The 18753-nt window shown below is 42.5% G+C and overlaps 1 protein-coding gene across 13 annotated transcripts in view; it reads right to left on the bottom strand.

Moving 5' to 3' along the window:
- PAX2 (paired box 2) overlaps positions 1-18753 on the bottom strand; it is a 123399-nt gene that overhangs the window by 25218 nt on the left and 79428 nt on the right. For all 13 annotated transcript variants that reach the window (XM_069240358.1, XM_069240351.1, XM_069240348.1 and 10 more), the window contains 2 exons: positions 4379-4554; positions 1454-1580 (listed from right to left, as the gene is read on the bottom strand). In XM_069240358.1, the coding sequence (XP_069096459.1) occupies positions 1454-1580; positions 4379-4554 (303 nt within the window). The remainder of the gene's footprint in view (positions 1-1453; positions 1581-4378; positions 4555-18753) is intronic.

Consider the following 18753-nt stretch of genomic DNA (forward strand, 5'->3'; position numbering starts at 1 on the left):
AGGTATCCTGCCATTGGCTAACTGGGCATGAGGGTGAATTCCCACACCCATTGGTCACTGTTATTCACACTTCGTCTTTTTAAATTGTTCATTATTCCTCCCTCGCTCTTCTATATACTTTTCTTTTTTCCTTTTCACACCAACATACACTTAGTTGATCACAATTGTGCACACATCTCAGGCAAACACCATCAGGATTCTTTGTCACCTTTCACACTGACTCTCTGTATATTCGATTACTGTCCCTAGAGTAGCTCGCTACCATAATACTGTGGATCCATAAAAGGGCCAATACATTGAGGTAATAAGTGCGCGTAGGTAAGTGCATATTTGCTATTCTTAACTACAAAGACAGACACACATGTCGATGTTTTGCCCTCAATATTATGGCGGCACAGTATTCTGGATCCAATATTTTGACTGAAACATGACCCTTCACCACTTTTCCTTTTACACTGTCAACCATGTTTTCCCATACAGCTTATCTCTATCTCTGTCTATCACTCTCTTCTACATAGAGACACGAACCAACAGAAAGAAACCAACAGAGACCACACAAAACACACAAATACAAATGCACCCATATACAAACACTTCTACAAACAAACTTCATCCTCCTCGTGGCACACAAAGCTCCTCTTCCTCCATGTGTCCTTCTAAAGATTACTTCTTCCCCTGTTTCTTGTCAGATCTCCCGATATCTCTCTTATGTGCAGCTTGCTCCCATGTCACTCAAAATGGATGCTGAGGTTGCAGATCGACTCTGCCACTGCACGATTACAGACCACTAGTTTACCAAGTTTTAAAAGTCCCTGCCCATGGCTGCCGATTCCACTAACGCACCTTAAATGTAATAACAAAAATAGCTCTGGAAATGTCATTGTGGTTATAACTGATAGTAGCAGCTCTGTGTGAACCACTGTCCAACGAAACAGGGTAAAAGGGGGATCATAACGATTCCCAAATATTCTTATAGACTATTCCTATAACTGAAGATAGTAAACATCGCCATCATTGAGAGCGCAAGACGAGGGAGTTTTCTCAGCACATAAATAAAGCACATTTAGTGATGACAGCATGATCAACACATAGTCACTGAGTGGGTAAATATACCCAACTGCGCTTCAGAAAGAGGAATGTCTGTGTGTGCTGCCATCATGTGGGAATCCTGGTGTGGGGTTTCCCTAGTAGCCTGGCTATTCATACTGAACAGACCCTCTGATGTAGCTCCAACTTGGGCAGAACTTAAACGATTTCAGTAGAAGAGACTGTTTTTTGGGCCTGGTGGGAGAGGGATCTGGGTGTTTCTGTGGATGACCGACACACACTTTCTGCTGCTTGCTTTGAGTACCTATGGGTGAAAGCAATATCCCATCCCTCCGGACCAGATACAATGACTCACTATAGAAAAAACCCAGAGCCGAGGCTAGTGTTGTCTTGGAACTCAGCTTACCGGTCACCACAGGATATGTTTGGGGTCCTGACACGTTGCTTCCTAGGTCTTGGTTAGCAGACGCTGAGAGGCTTGACTTCACTTCATCCAGACCGGGGGTAAGTGCGGGAAGAGAGTACTCGTTAGCCTGGAGAAAAGGAAACAGAGACACTTAACTGCGGATCCACTGCAGAGGGGGTATATGTAAAGAGCATTATGGGTCAAACGCTACTCGTCAGAGGAAGGTGGATGCCACTTTGGGGAATAAAGGTTGAGAACAATAGCTATGCGTTTCAAGCAAGGTTAGGTGATTTTGCATCAGTGCCATGCCTATGAGAGTCTGGTAGAGTTGGAACAGTCTCAGACACATGCCAAGCACAGCCTCGGACAAAGCAACAGGCATTGGTTTGTTGGGAAATCTCGATGTTTTTGCAGGTTGTCCGAAGACTGTGAGTAGATTGGCAATCTCAGACCGAATTGGGGTTAAAGCTAAAATCTTATCATTGTTTACTTAGGAGGACTGTGGGTTGCATGATAAGATTCACCCCTAGGCCATAGAGCCGCACCATTGACACAGCCTTTCACCGTCAAGGTCGCTCCCGGAAGTGACACAGCTTGCTTCACAGAGCTTGAATCACTGGTGAGGGGATTGTGCTTCTGATGTATTCCGACTTAAAGGATAGCTCGTGGACTGAAAAAAACTGTAGTGAATGAGTATCCAGCCTTCATTCGGCCTCACAACCACCATCGTCAGATGTGTCTGTGGTATGAAAAGGTTATGAGCATAATACGCAATTTAACCAGACTGGAGTGCGTTCTCTTTGTGGGCTTCGGTGTTGGGGAAGCATTGGACATCTCTCCCCAAACCTACGAGTGGTATACTGCGAGATCTCTTCAGTCAAAACAAAGCACGGACCCCCCGCACCCCCCCTCCGTGCCCCGCCCCCCTAAACATCAGTCTTTCTTCTGCTACTTCTGTGTGCATTGAGGTATGAAATTGGGGAGGGGGCCAGGCCGCATGGCCAGCAGACGGGTGGGAGGGGAGAGTCATTGCTTCTGAAAGGGGGTCCCGTCCCTGAAACCATCCCGTAAATTGCCTTTTTTATTGTGGCGTTTTTCAGACCCAGGCCGTGGGCCCTTCACAGCTGCTTTTTCAAAGGGCATAATAAACCGGTGAAGACTGAGAAAAAAGGAAAAGTAGGTCTGATTAATATTACATTAAATTAAAACTGATTTTCTGCTCTTTCTGGGTCCTTTTTTTCAGCCCACGCCCCTCCTTCTGGCCCCCACCTTCTCAGCTGGGCCCGATTGCCTAGTCATTTCCAATTCCTTTTCGTATTGATCTTGCTGTAGAAATCAGTTTTGTAATTAGCTGCAAATTAGGCCTTCTTCTGGGGGTGAGGCTGCCCCCTGATTTATCACCGGAGTAATTTGCTGTGATCGGAGAGAAATTAAAATGAACTCAATTAGACTGTGGGTTTGCTTTATGGGCCCTGCTTGGAGTTTCAGGGGGAAAAATGAGTGCGCTGGCGTTTAATAGTCTAATGAAAGTAAATAAAGGTTATCCATTGTAATAAACCCTGGGACTCAGGGAGAAAAGGAACACTACTCAGAGGCAAGCTTCGGTATTTTATGCTTTGGGGCAGATTCGATTTATTTTTATTTCGCTTTTCTTTTAGACAAACAGCCTTCAAAGACTGGATGTTGCACAGAAGGGATGGATTTTTAAGATTCTGAAAAAAAACAAATCTGGCAGAACACTCTTTTGAAACTGGGTTAGTGCATGCGCTGGGCAACAACACACAAGATGAATGAAGAACATTTGATAATTGGTGAGGAACAGGTCACAACTCTCCACAGTAATGGATTGTGTACATAGTTTTTTTTTTTAGACTGACAGGATTGGAAATTCATTCACTGTTACTATTACAATCTCCAAGTGAGCAATGGGGTCTAAGAATGGCAAACAGGAGGCCAGTCTGCAATCAGTGGGGATTTGTAGGTCCTGGAAATGTGTCAGTTCATTGTGTAGCCCTCTTAAGAACACCGGCTGGGGCAGGAGGAGACCAAGTGGGGGCAACATTTAGCTTCATTTGGGTCAAGGTCTGTGATGCATGGGGATAGTTATAAGTTATGCTTGAGCTCAGAGATCACTGTAATTTACGGATTCACATCAGTTATTGACTAGCATCAACGAAGATGGTGTCAACTGGAAGAGGGCCAAGGGAGAGCAAATGGGAAGAATCCGTGCTTGCTTGAAGAGGCAATCAAATACATTAAGAGTACAGATGGCATACAAAGAAGCAGCTCTTTTTCAGTAGGAAAAAAACTCTCGAAAGGCAGGCCAAAATAAGAAAGCCATAAGTAGTAGACTTGGTGGTAGAACAGTGAAAAGGTGTGTTCCCAGAATATATGATTGAGGCTCAGCAGTACCACCCAGCAAAGAAGGTGAGGATGTTCATCATATCAGGTACAAAATCCAGATGCTCACATGCACGAGGGCCCTTGGGGGAGGTGAAATAAAGAGATGGACCAGAGATCACGAAAGCCAGAGGGTCACTCTACGGACTGAATTGGTAGGTGAGCTTTATTCTGTGTCCTTTCATAACCTGAGGGTTTGAGCTGGGTGAGCACTATTGACTCTAGTGAGCAAGAGGGGCAGTTTTATCCACCTGTTCCCATGCTCACTCTCTGATCTTAGGTCAATCTGAGCCACGCAAACCGTGCTGAATTTGTGCTCCTTATGCATGTGGAAACGTATAATGAGGTGTCTCTCAACTTCATAAACTCTTTACTCGTTGAACTCATTGAGCAGGAGTAAATGGCTGACACTGAGCTGGACATCTGCGACTCTGGCTAGCATTTGTGTTGGGCATTGTCCTACACTACTAGTCTCTGATGAACTCAAGCCTGCCCTCAGTTTAATTTCCACAGGCCTCGCCTCACCTGTTCAGATTTTATATGCTCTGAGGTTTGGAAGACGTCAGGGTAAGAAGGGCGCTCAAAAACTCGATCTAAAGCCTCCAGTTGCTGCTGGGTAAAGGTGTCGGCACGCAGGTGCTTCCGTAAGCTCTCCACGCTGCTCGGGGAGTCTCCATTTGGGCCTGTCCCATCGGATCCATCTATAAACACATACAGAAACAAAACAGGGGTGGTGATTACAGTGTTACCCAGTTCTCTAGAACTCATGTATGTGTTCTGGCTGTAAATTCAAATGGAAGGTCTGCATAAACAAGTAACCAAACTGTGTTATGTTTCTTGTGAACAAATACTAAACAAAACTCATGTTTTAGAGTGACATCAAATAGCCCCTGAAGTGACCATTTTGATTTGTCCCAAATCAGATGCTGAGACCTTCCGAACAGTAAATGGAAGGAGAAACTATAGTGATTTTTTGCCCTAATTTGTAAATGTGGAAAGCCAGAAAATATGGATTGTGAGGGATTAAGAAATAAAAAAGCGGTTGGTACACTTGTTGTGGAATGGAAAATGGGGTTAGTTGCATGGATTTTCTGAGCATCAAGAGTGTCAATATTTAGTAGGTCTGGCACACTCCTGGGACTCCTATACCTTGTTTTCAGAGTGATGCAAGGTAAAGATAATGATTTAAGGAGGGAGCAGGACAAGTATGTTTGTAAGGGCCAGAGACCCTACGCGTGATTTGGGAGTGATCAAGTGAGAACTAAGACTTAGGAACACCAAGGTTTTAAAATGCAACCCCTTATTTATTTTCTTGTACTCCAGTTGTGTGTAGATATTACATTGGTACAGCTAGTCCAAGAAAGGAATGTCTTGTTCTTAATCCCAGTCTCAGCCAGCTGAGATGTGCTTCCATGATAAAAAATCTCTTCGGCAGCCATTGTAAAATGTAAGGAAACAGTCCAAAGACAAAGTGCCATTAAGGTAGGCTAAAACTCTCTCGTCAAAGCTACTCCATCAACTAGACTTAGAGCACACGTTTGTCTGGAAGCTGGGCGTGATCGACGTCACAGAGGCAGCTATTCCAGGCACATCTGGAAACACGAACCACACTGGCTCTTTGACTTTCTCAACGTAATCATAAGACTCAGGGGCGGGCTGATTTTGGAAAGGAACATATATTGTATTTCAGCACCAAAATTCCAAAACTGAGCAAGAAGGTGTTTCCCCCAGGTCGTCTACTATTGAATAGTTAGTTTAATGCAAACCTGCTGTCACAAACCCGGACACAGTAAACAATATGAGGTATGCGCTTCATATAACCCTCATCCATTCTTTAAAAGAAAAAAACAATACTGTGATTGCATATGAAATTGAATCATCCAGCCAGGTGGCTGTGCAGGCGTTTTAGGGATTATTTTCTTCAACAAAATATACCATAGCAGCAGATGGCCACCAGCATGTCTGCCAAAGAGGCGGCTGGAACATGTTTCCCTTGATTTCCATATGAACTTGCCATTCAGGTATTCATCATGTAAGTGATAGAGAACGTGCGGTCAGGAGATGTGAAGAAACCTCTCCATCCACAGGTTTAAAGTTTCTGGTGCGCACAACCCCCAGCATTAACTGGAATTCCATCTATGGCCATGTGCATAACTACCTTGCAGATGACTTCCGATTACTTAACATTCAGTGAAACTTGCACTCTTCTGTAGAGCCCAAACTTGCCATTGTTAGGGGCAACAAAACATAGTTGGAGGGAATCATCAGGAGGTAGCAGGAAAATCAGTTTGGTATCAGCTACCTCGCTCAATATGTAACATCACAGGAGTTTCAAGAGTCACTGAAGAAAGCATTTCTTAGATGCACCAGTCACTTGATTGCTTTCTATATTATTGATTTACCTCTGCTCTTTACCTAATACGATGAGCAGTTTCTCATATATTTATAGTTCTCTTACTAGCTCTTAAGAAGCCCTGCTCATTACTGAAAGTTGTAATGCAATATAAATAAAATAGATCTAAAATAATATTTGCGCACAGATACAAAATGACCAGTTATCGTCTAATAAATATGCAATGTTTTTGTTTTGGAATAATAGCTGGCAGTCATGCTGCTTTTGCTGTGTATCAGCTCCCACAACACAGCTAAAATGAAATCCTATTGAGCTGGTTTCCACCTCTTGAGGTACTTTTAAAAGTGTAAATTGATTTCTGCATTTCAGAAGCATATACGACCTGGAAGCCTGGCCTTTGCAACAGTTTCCAGTTCATCTTACTGGTCACCACTGGAGCTACATGGTGTGGTTGTGTGACGAGTACCAGAACTGCGTGTTGCAGAGCGGCACTGTGTAAATTGGCAGTCCTGCTCTGGCCATGTATGACTTTCTGATCGCTCTATGCTGGTGTCAGACCCTTACCGCTCTTCCGTATTGGTATATTACTTATTGTGTCCACCAACAGGTGGTACTGCTTCACCAACTCTACAACATTCAGTAACCAATGGAACAAGTATGGGCTGTGATTAGATCTTGAAGTCTAAATACCCTTCCCCCTCCCCTGAGCACCCTCAATGTGCTGTTGTCACCTTTTGTTTCTGATGGGATGATGAATTTAAGACTGGATAAAAGCAACAGGTGTATTTGTGGCTTCCATATTCACCTCCCTGGGCAGCTGTTGCCACTTAGGAAAGATCACAGGTGTTGGTTACTTCGCAACTAACTGGTACTGTTTGTAATATCAGAAGGATGAAAGGGTGAGAGAATACTCTAGGACTTGAACCTGTGACTCCTAGATCAAACACAGATGTCTGTAGTGTATGCGGTAATCCATAGAGCCACAAGACCAGCTGTAGATAGGTTGGTGATTTAATTTTCCAAATCTTCTGTTGGAACCAACAGTACTGGTGGGTGCATTTCAGTAATGCATTGATGTGAATCCTAAAAGAGTTTGCTGATGGTATGAGGGCTTCAGTGTGAATTTGTGGCCACGTCTAGAATACACAGTTCCTATTTTTTCACCATTGGAAATAAACTGTAACCGGCACTAAAAAAACTCAGTCCTGCGCTAAAACAAACTCAGTTTCTCCAAGAGATTATGTTTGCAGCAAACAATGCACAACTCTATATCATATTAAGCCCTGGGATATAAGTAGATTTGTATCTTCACTTGAAAAGGCAAAAAGCGATTTTAATGGGGTGTTCCCTCTGACTCTACCTTAAATGTAACATGCAGTCCTGAAAGCGCTTTGACTTCTAACCTTTGACCTGCTCCTCACATCAGGCTGTCATCCTCACCGTTTGACCCCTCTCTGCCTTCCCTGATTTTGGATGACATCTCCTGTGGCGCTACAGCCCTGCTAAATCCACCGAAGCCATTTGCCAACAAATCCCCTCCTTCTTTGCATTGAATGAGCTGCTTAGAGAGTACACCTCAGCCCATAAATCATTCCGAAGGTGACTGTGTTATAGGACATAATCAATACTGCATTATAGCGTGGTGCCGTATCATTCATAAGATAATACAAAATATCTGCTATTGATTTGTTTTATAAGCCACCCAATGCTCTCCCTTCCCACAGCACAAAAAAACATTTCTCTCTTTCACTTTCCTGAGGGAGCGTGCAACATTTGTATATTTTTCCTCCTATTTATATTTCGAATCCAGGTCATTACATAAAAATATAGAATGTCACAGCACAAAACGTCTACAGCTTCGCCGACCCCTCCCAACAGCAAGCACTGGAAAAGCCATAGTCTTTTGAATTGTCTATTTTTGTTTAAGAAAACCCTGTTGTAATATAAAAGGCCTTTCTATATACAATGGTTCTAAGAGATCAAAAGCTTACTGTACTATGGATCAATGTGCTTTTGAGAAGTAAAATAGTTCCTCATGCATTGCAATGCGATGATACACAAAACCACCAATAGCATGAGGTGAAAGGACACTAATCCCCCAAGAGCAGCCAAATTCAACTGCATGTACATGTTAGAGATTTGCCAACATTGCATCTTGCGGATAGCTTCACTGGCAAGCGCCACCGAAAAAGGCAGGTCAACCTGTGCCCTTGACAACTTGATGCTATTGTTTTCCACCTGCTCCTGCACCCTCCATCATATCCCCAGGTGGTTTGTGGAGAATGTAGATAAGGTGAAAAGTGGGATGCAATGATGAGGAAGAATGTTGTTTCTGGGGTGGTCTGAACTTTCCAATATCCGTGCACAGTTCTTTCTTATTCCTTAGCAGGCTTGCTCAGTCTTCTGTCAGAGTCAGACAAAGAAAGCTATTGCCTACACGCCCCTTTATGCAAAGAGCTGGAGGGTGACTGAGGTGTTAGATGTGGTATGGGGTTCCTGACCTACTGCGATAAATTCAAAGAAAGCTAGCCACCCTCAACTGTTATCTGTGTCTGCATCTGATAAAACAAGAACCCTATTTAAGTTTTCATTTGTACTTTACAAATACACTACCCTAAGGATTTGTGATGTGTGCTACTGATATTTATATTAGGAAATCTGCTCTCTGTATTTCTTTATAAAAATAAATAAAACATGAAAACATCATAACTATGTGACAGCACACCTAGGATTTGGGTTTGATGGAGGAAGGTCTTGCAGATGGATGTGTGGAGGGAAGATTGTGGTTGGATATGGAATTCTAGTGTTTCCAAACTACAAGCAATTAAAATGCCAATAGGCCTCTCTTTGCCAATGCATTATGGCTGTTGCAATTGGTTTTGCCAATGCTGGATGCTTTTATACTGTGTCAACAATGACAAAGCCACTAGTGGTGCCTGCCCATGCTCAAAGTATAGAAAATATTGTTTCTATACTTTCAAGTTGTCCGCCACATTGTGACAATGCGATGCAGTGGCCATCCGGAAAGTTAAGAAAACACTATTTTCTATGCTATCTACACTCTGAAAATAGCTACCACTTTGCGTTGGACTTTGAATTACCCATATCATAACTGGCTGGGGGGCACTCATTTAATGTGTTACACCTTGAACCAGTTCAAGGATTTTAGGCAACATCATTTTGCCATCCTGGACACATACACAAACCCTTAAAGAGGGAATAACAACATTGTAAGTATCAGAATGCTAACTGCACTTGGTTAAAAACCTAGGATCAGCTAGTTATCATGGGGAGACACTCGGCACCCACACAATTTTTGTGTAATATCATGGCCAATAAAGGATTATTTCCCCATAGTTTGTGGAGGGAGCACTAGCGCAGCGATTATGTTTGCATGTATACTCAGATGGCCATTTTTGTGCAGTTTGCACGTGATGTGTTTGTGTATAGACCTCATAGTATTCTCATGGTGCCTTTGGATATGGTTTGGTGTGTTGGCTGTTGTGCCTATGTAGGACATATGAATGTGTTTGATTTGATGACAAGCAATCATTTTTGAAGGATTGATGTTACTAACCCCTCGGTTAATCTCAAAACCCAGCAGCAAAGCCTCATATGTAATCTACTTGTGTGTCCCTACTATATGTGTTAGAATACATTCAGTGGCTGAAGCATGTCAGCATCTCCCTGTGATTCACTGGAGACGCATTTCCCGTACACGATTTCAGATATTGTGTTAGTTGTTGTAAGAGGTGCCTGACGGATCAATGGTATTTTACTTGAGGTGTTGGCATAATTGTGCATGAATGTTTTTATATGCAAGGCACCCACAAACACGTGTAATATTTATTAATTGAATGCGCAAGCATTCTGTACATTTATGCGACTGTGGTAAAGCATTTTGTGTAAATTAATGTATCTGTGTTTAATTGTGTTCGTTCTGTCTGTGTCTTGCATGTATGTGTATGTGCATATGCCTAGATATGTATGTGCGTGTTTCTGGCAAGGGTGTACATGTCTGTTTGTATGTGCTTGTGTTTTTAGATGCACCTGTATTTGAGTATTTATCTTTATGAGTTTGTAAATGTACAGGCATATGTATGTCTAGGTGTATATGTGTCAGACTTGTTTGTGAATATCTGTTTGTTACTACAATCATGTGTATGTGTTTCTATATGTATTTACTGGTCAGTTGGATGCGTTTAGGTTTATGTGTGTTTATTTGTGTCTGACTGTGGGTGCATATACATTGATAATATATCTGGGTCTATATTCTGTGAGTGTCTGAGTTATGTTTGTATGTGTGTCTGTACGAAAGTGAGCATTTAATGTAGGTGCATGCCTGCACCTGCATATAAGCATATGTATGTGATTCCGGAAGCTAGCATACATGTGAATGAGTACAGATGTGCATGTGCGTTTGCTGGTGTCCTTCCCTATATAGGTGTACGTCCCTTTGTGGGCGTGAATGCCTGTGTGACATGATGACTGTACGTGTGTGTAGATGTTTGTGAATGGGTATTTGCTGCCGCCCATGACTTTATGTGCATGCATGACTGTGTGTCATGATAGGTGGAGGCATGATGCAGATGTGCGTGTGCCTTTGTGGAAGCCCTTGCATATGTCTGTGTGTGCATGTGACTACACTGTGTGTGTGTGTGCAGATGCGCAGGTGCCTTTGTTGGCGCGCACGCGCATGCCCGTGTGTACTTGGAAGCAGGCGCACCGCGGCTGTATGTCAAGTTAAAGCGGAGGCTTTTTAAGCCACCGAGTGCTCCTGTCCCTTCATTTATTCCGTGGCCCTTCAGATCTCGACAAATCTGTCAGTCTAAATTTGCGAGAGATTATGGCGCTCTCTCCTCGGCCCAGGGAGCGGTGATATATGATATGTGCTGCCCCTATTGATTGCCTGATCTGGTGGCAGAGGGCCGGCGAAATGAACTTGGAATGAACATCATGCCTCAACTCATTGTGCGTATAATACACTACTTAATCCCACATTTTTCAGCCACCATGGAATTCAATTGATCAATCATGTTTCACTGATAGTACTATTTTCGGGGTTATTGCTGCTATGCTCTGCACGCTGACCTTTTTATTTATTTATTTTTTTTGTCAGCTCAGGACCTGGTGATGAGCCCGGGCTTAAAGAATCACAGAGAATGAGATAGAGAGAGCCCGGCGAGGTAGAGGAGGGTAATGCAGGTGGGGAGAAGTGGGGAGCGGTGGGGGAGGATTGGGAGGGCGCGAGGATATGTGCTCAGGAATGAGCAGGAAGCTACGAGCAAGCTATGGTTAGGTGTACAAAAGGGTTTAAAGCATTTTCAAATAGAGAACACATACCATAGGGCATCACAGACACATACACATTTGGTTGCATTCTTACAGGACAGTATTTACATACACCCTCATTAAAGCATACACGTCTGTGTATTTAATATATATAATATATATCTATACATACACATACATAAATAAATACACATGAACAGGCCTGTATGTCAATGTATTTAACACACATCATATATCTATACACACACACAAATATAGCGTTCCACACAAGTATAGATGTATGCAGTGGTGCAGAGTGTAATATCAGGTTTATTACCAATAAGTAAGTATTGAAAGGTTACAATAAACAGCATTACACTCAGCTGAACTGCGTTTGTGGCTTAGGCCATCTTGTTTTGTATAAGAAGATCTTATAAAAAGAGGTATTTAGCAAGAGCTTAAGGGGTTAAATTGATGCAGTGAGAAATGAATCTCAGTATCTAAGCCTTGTGATTATGAGCATATTTCCTTTCCTCTGCAAAGCGATTGTAAAATGGATTCTGTGTCACATTGCACTTGCCCCAAATAGCATGTTTTATTGGGGCACATTTATTTTCACTGGCATGGCATATATAGTGTAGTCACAAACAAAGGTGAGTGCCTTATAAGAAAGTAGGTGTATAAGATTTTGAAACCAAAAAAATTCACAGAAAAAGCAAAGGTTAAAGTGGAGTTATACATAGGTCTTTAAATAATAAAAAAAAATATTTTCAAACAAAAGCACACTAAAGGCCCATTTTTATACTTTTTTTGAGCCACATTTGCGTCATTATTTGATGCAAAAGTCGAGCAAACTTTATATTGCTATATTGCTAAATGTCTTTTATAAGTTTGCGCAGCTTTTGAGTCAAAAAATGATGCAAATGAGGCACAAAAAAGTATAAATATGGGCCTAAAAGTACCAGTTATACATAAGTATAATGTACCACTAGATTTCACATGTCATCAATGAAGTAACGTGAGGTTATAAGAGGTGCTTCAGAGAGGTGCAAGTTATACTTTAGTCAGTTATGTACGAATGAGGTAGACTAACAATTACTAAGCTTGTATATATGACCCCAATTGTTTTCCGGTGAGTCAATGAGCATTGTTTATTCAAGTCACTTACACTGTACTGTGGTAAAAAAAGGAAGTTGCTCTTTGCACCATAATAAATGAGCAAAAAAGTATTTATTGGTATACTTGCTCCAAATAACGTCATTTTTCCACATTCATTTTCACTGGCATAGCTTTCCATATAGACATATAAGAAGGTGGAACTCTGTGGCACCCATCTTCTTTGGTAATGGAATAACCTTTTTTTAAAAGGGATACACATCGGCAAAAATATTTCTGAAACATTGCATTTCAAATGGTTACTTGAGTTAGTAATATTGTTTATTCAAACACATATGTTTTTTGTAATTCAAAGCCTTAACCATTAAGCCATAGTTGTGCCTTAGTTCCTGTCTAAAATCATACAATGAGAAGCAAGCCTTTTCATTTGCATTTTCTGAATTGTCATATTTTTATTAAAGTGCACTTGTAAACGTAAAATAGAGGGTCCACCTCTACCCTGAACACGTAACACTTGGAAGCACTAGTGGCTTGATTAAAAGTATCAAACTTGGAAGCATCCAGATAAATTATATACTTCTGCCCCTAGTAGAACTCTACCTGTTACTGAAAAGCACATCTTACCCAGAACTATTTTGTAATTGCTAAATAAGGTTATGTCTACGATACTTTGCAAAGTCATGATTTCCACACAGAAAAGTGGAACACTTTGCAACTTACACTACATTTTCTATAGACTTTTTGAAAGGTTGAGATAACACCCTTTGTAACTTCATACAATCCAAGTTGCACACACCTTTTGATATATTAAAATGAAATTGAAGCTAGAGAGGGTAGATGCAGATTGAATGTTCTTACTTCCACTATGTTTACATCCAAAAATACACTGCAGGTTAGAGGGAGAAAGTACCTTTTTGATACCTTTCTGTGACAAAGGAATTGTTTGGGAGCAAAAATAATCTATTAAGTGTGCAATTCTTTGCTTTGTCTCATGAATTTTAAGTAATTACCGTTGCCCAAGGCAAACAGTGAATTGAAATGGCACCTTATAAACAGTTTGGGTTTATACAAGAACTGATGCTCTAACAAGGTGGTTAATCATTTCCAGATCTAGCAATTCTGATGCTCCTCTGCCAAATCTATTATTTGTAAAGTTCATGTCCAGTTTGGATTGTTTTTTTTTTTTAAGTGGCAATGGAGAGTATGGCTAAAGGAGCATAAGTGGTAATGTAGGGCACATAAAAATGAATATGCAAGTGGTTTAGATTTCCATCATTAGTTATCTGCACCCAGGCCAAATATTGGTTTGTCACTGGTGAAAACTGTCTCTCACATTCCTATTTGATGGCATTAAACTTCAAGGCTTGCAATAGTTAAGATTGAAAGTGGCCAACTCATTAGATATGCTTGCCCTGGAATAAACAGTGAATACATCTAAAACTAACATTTGACTATAATATAACACCACTGCATCAGCTATCAGGTGTGGTATTAGGTCTGTTTTAAAATGATTTCTAAAATTTTGCAAGAAAGTGGGGCATGTGGTGCTGAAAGTCTATAATGCTGTCAGTCTGTTACTTAGAAATAGCCCTGTCAAGCTTCCCAGGTCCATGCTTGATGTGCTGCTTTAGTCTAGATTATTTCTTTGAATTCTGGGACCTGTGGTCTTGTGTATTACGTCATAAAAGAAGACTACAAGTCCCAGAATTCAAAGGAAAAACCTGGACTGGAGCATCACATTACACATGAACCTGGGCACCTTGGCAGCTATGTAGAAATAAAGAAAGTGTAGATTTGTGTGAAAAGATATGTGCCTTTTGCCCTCTCTTAATCCCCATTAGGTGTAGAAGCAACTAGGTCACCAGTGTAGGTTTCATGGCAGCTGATACCATTCCAACGTTGACCATAAAAAAAATCAGCTGAAGCTATAATTTATTTTTTAACCCCATTTCATGTTTCCCTATCATATGTTTGTATGTCTCAAGGCAGCTTTGTCCTGTCAGGCATTTTTCCTGGACAGCCCCTCGGGGGCCTTTCATAGCACTGCCAGTTGTTGCAGTTTCAAACTCAATTGTTCTCCTCGGTACTGAGGCAAATGGAGTCATTAATTACCTTCTATCAGCTGGGCCGAGTTCAGAAAGCGATCAATAGCCCAGCGTTTGTCATTCACAGCAGCAAGCGAGCGAGCAGGCGAGCAGCCCGACGAATACCCACACACAGCACAGACACGACGAATAATCATAATACCCATTATCAATACAGTAACATGGTATTTTGGTAGTCACAGGCGCGACGCCTCTTTCGGAAGGCAGGGGTTATCTCATTTCCTTTTGTACTGTAACAGAAGAGGTCGCTGCAAAATGTATATTGAGTCTACTGTCCCCACCTCCCTGAAGCTGTAGTTTATGAATTCCGTATGGTAAAGAAAAATGCCTCATGTTCTGCTGACTGTTTACTCCCTTCCAAAACCTGTAGACTCTTTAGAACCTCTGTGTCGAGGGACAGTCCCTGAATTGGGAAACCAAATTATGATGTTTAGTGTGCTCTTGCCATGCTTTCAAGTGCTGAGGGGAAGCACGCGTGTCATATGGACAATCAATATCCCCTGCAGCACTAAGTTATTCTGGTGCTCCAAGATGGATCCTGGAGTTACTGAGTCACAGAACTTGGGCGATCTGTTCTTCATTGGGATCACGGTGGTTGGGGGTGGTGGGTACTGGCACTCATTTCTGATATTTTTAAAACTCTGAGCTACAGCAAGAGAGATAAAGCATGATAAGGGCCAAGGAAGAAAGACCAGAAAGATAGGAAAACGGTGGCAAAGGTAGAAGGAAAACATGAAAGACGTTGCAAGAGTGAGATAGAGAGAGAGGAACTGTAGGGACAGTGAAAGAAACAAGCATGAGTTGGAATCAATACTAAATTGCTTCAGTATTCAGAAACCTTGAAATTTGGCAGCACCAGTGGTGGGCTAAGATTAAAAACTTTGGGCCTTATCACTCAAATTGAAATGAAGCAATGTTGACAGGGACAGTAGCCTTCCACCCCCACCCCATACACACACACACACACCAGGACTGGGTTGATCAGAAGGAAGACGTACTATAGATCGCACAAAGGTGCAAGTCTCAGGTGTTGGGTTCTGCCTATCGGTAGTGGCCCGCCCACTTTAATGTTGCCAAGTTTTTGTGGTAAAGTGAGTTCAAATTAGTTAGATCTGCAACAAGATTGAGTTTGTGGCATTGTGACTGCCAAAGGGCATAGTCCTCCACACTTAGCACCAGAAATAAAGCTGCACTGAAAAGTGCTGATGTTGAACTGGCACCTTTACCGGTGAATACATGTATCGAGGTTTTCATTAAAAAAAACAGGGCAGGAGGCTGGTGATAGCACTTACAGGGGGCCTGAAATGTAGTTTGTTAACATTTTATGCACCAAAGAAACAACAACTTAGAGGAGCGCCCCCTCCGGCCAACACACACAGTACAGCTATCACCCACACCCAACCTAGTAAATACTAACATTTAAAGCAAAGTTTATGATAGTGTCTAGTTAGGGGTGTGTGCAAGTCTGCGCTCGTGCTCACGGGCATGTGATTGGGACTAAATATGACCTTGAGCACACATGCTTATGTGTGTGAGTGTGTGTGCACCTGTGTTTTGTTGTCTGTTGGTGGATAATTCTTAAGAGTAGATAAGTCACTGCTTTCTGTCCTGATTTAGCAGCGTGTTTTCTTTCATTAAAAATCATGTTTCACTATTTATTTTCTTTCCATGCATTCGAATTTTTATATTCAGTATTCATCCAAGCTGGGAGCTGTTGCGACCTCGGCGATCCGACCACTATGGTTGAAACGGCGTCAGGGCTCCACTTCCTTTGTAAGGATAACACTTTTGTGAATTTGTACTCCCCTTCCCAAAGCTCTTGTGAGATGCGCAATGAACTTATGGGAAACTGCGCAGTGGTAGAAACTAATACAGAACTTAAAAGGTAGAGTACTTCCAAGACCAGAAGAGAATGCAGAAGATGGATACCAGCATTCCTCCAGGAGAACTTCACCTCACAGTGAGCCTTGGCAATGAGCTTGTGTGCAGCACGGCCATTTACTGCCTGGCAGGGAAGCTAGCTGGAACTCCGATCCTAAAATGTAGCCGCTGGCAAGACCGTAACAAACGAGAGACTAGCTGCACTGGGGAGCTATCGTTAGTGCAGCAGGTGCAGGGGCACCAGGGTTCAGATATGTGAGAGACTAGTTGCACTCCAATCATGGCTCTATTTTACCAGCCAGCCTGGCGCCGGTGGCCATTTTGCTTGCTTGCATGAAAGCCATTGGACGCTTGCTAGGCCACTGCAACTGCACTTCTTCTGTGACAGGCGAGTATTTTGGAAGTGTCCCCTTATTTCTCAGAGATCCGCACTAGCTTAGGTATACACACACCAAGGGCCATATTTATACTTTCTGACGCACAACTGCACCAACGCAGTTGTGCGTCAAAAATTTTAACGCCGGCTAACGCCATTCCAAAGCGCCATGCGGGCGCCTTATTTATGGAATGACGTTAGCCGGCGCAGCTGACTGGTGTGCGTCAAAAAAAATGACCCACACCAGGCAGCGCCGGCGTAGGGGAAAATGGAGCTTGGGCGTCAAAAAATGGGGCAAGTCAGGTCTGAGGCAAAATATTAGCCTCAACCCGATTTGCGCCATTATTTTTGACTCCCAATCCCCATTGAAATGACTCCTGTCTTAGCACAGACAGGAGTCATGCCCCCTTGCCCAATGGCCATGCCCAGGGGACTTATGTCCCCTGGGCATGGTCATTGGGCATAGTGGCATGTAGGGGGGCACAAATCAGGCCCCCCTATGCCACAAAAAAATAAAAAATAAAATACTTACCTTAACTTACCTTAAGTTCCCTGGGATGGGTCCCGCCATCCTTGGGCGTCCTCCTGGGGTGGGCAAGGGTGGCAGGGGGTGTCCCTGGGGGCATGGGAGGGCACCTCTGGGCTCCTTCCGAGCCCACAGGTCCCTTAACGCCTGCCCTGACCAGGCGTTAAAAAATGACGCAAAAGCGGCTGGACGTCATTTTTTTTGACCCGCCCACTCCCGTGCGTCATTTTTGCACAGGAGTTTAAATAAGGCGCACATGCCTTGGAGTAATTTTTTAGACGGGAACGCCTACCTTGCATATCATTAACGCAAGGTAGGTGTCCACGCTAAAAAATGACGCAAACTCCAAGATCTTTGGCGCTAGACGGGTCTAACGCCAAAGTATAAATATGGAGTTAGCTTTGCATCGGATTTGCGTAAAAAAAAAACACGCAATTCCGGCGCAAACAGAGTATAAATATGCCCCCAAATGTCACTGAGGAATTAGTCAAAAACCCAACACGAGTAAGGGAAATTCAAACGCAGGCCTAAACGTCTACAGTGCAGAATGACCAAGAGTGGCACAGCAGAGGAAGCATGATGCTAGCGGTGGGGTATTACCATTAGCGAATGGTGGTCCTACCCCTGTAGCTCCAAGCAGGCGTTAAAAGGCGGTCCATTGGTTTACTTCAGGAAGTTCATATCGGGGTGGGAAAAAACTTCCAAATAATAGTGACAATGTTTTATAAATATATGTCAGCTGACTTTGGCACATCTTCCACCGTTTGTATCTAAATAAATAGCTTGGTGAAGAAATGCCCTTTAGTATCCCTTACCAACCTAAGATGACCTTCAATATGCCTGTAAGACTAACACGAGCGTGGACGAGATGGATCAAGTAGCCCTTCAAGTTGCAATAATATGATAGAAATAAATGTTTAAAAAAACAGTATAGGCTTAAAGCACCCTTTACGTGTTTCCCGGAGTTAAAATCTTTTCTGTCAATCTTTCAAGTGCAACACTACGTGTCGCCTTCCATTGTTTTCAGTAAACATTTCCTTATGTGTCTTCACCACACATAATCTGAGCGTCTCACCACTTTCCAAGGCTTGGTGTCCAAGAAAGATCCAAGAAGGTCAGCTCTAAGCCAAATTTTTGGGATAGGCCTATAACTTAAATTTACAGACTATTTATTCCAAGAGAACTAATTTACATAGTTGGGATTATCCAGAAAATTAGGTATGTATCTGGTACTCTTGGGCCTACTTTGGACACCCCTGTTGCAAGACCGAA

Source organism: Pleurodeles waltl, chromosome 6 (assembly GCF_031143425.1).
Source record: "Pleurodeles waltl isolate 20211129_DDA chromosome 6, aPleWal1.hap1.20221129, whole genome shotgun sequence".
Lineage (NCBI taxonomy): Eukaryota > Metazoa > Chordata > Amphibia > Caudata > Salamandridae > Pleurodeles > Pleurodeles waltl.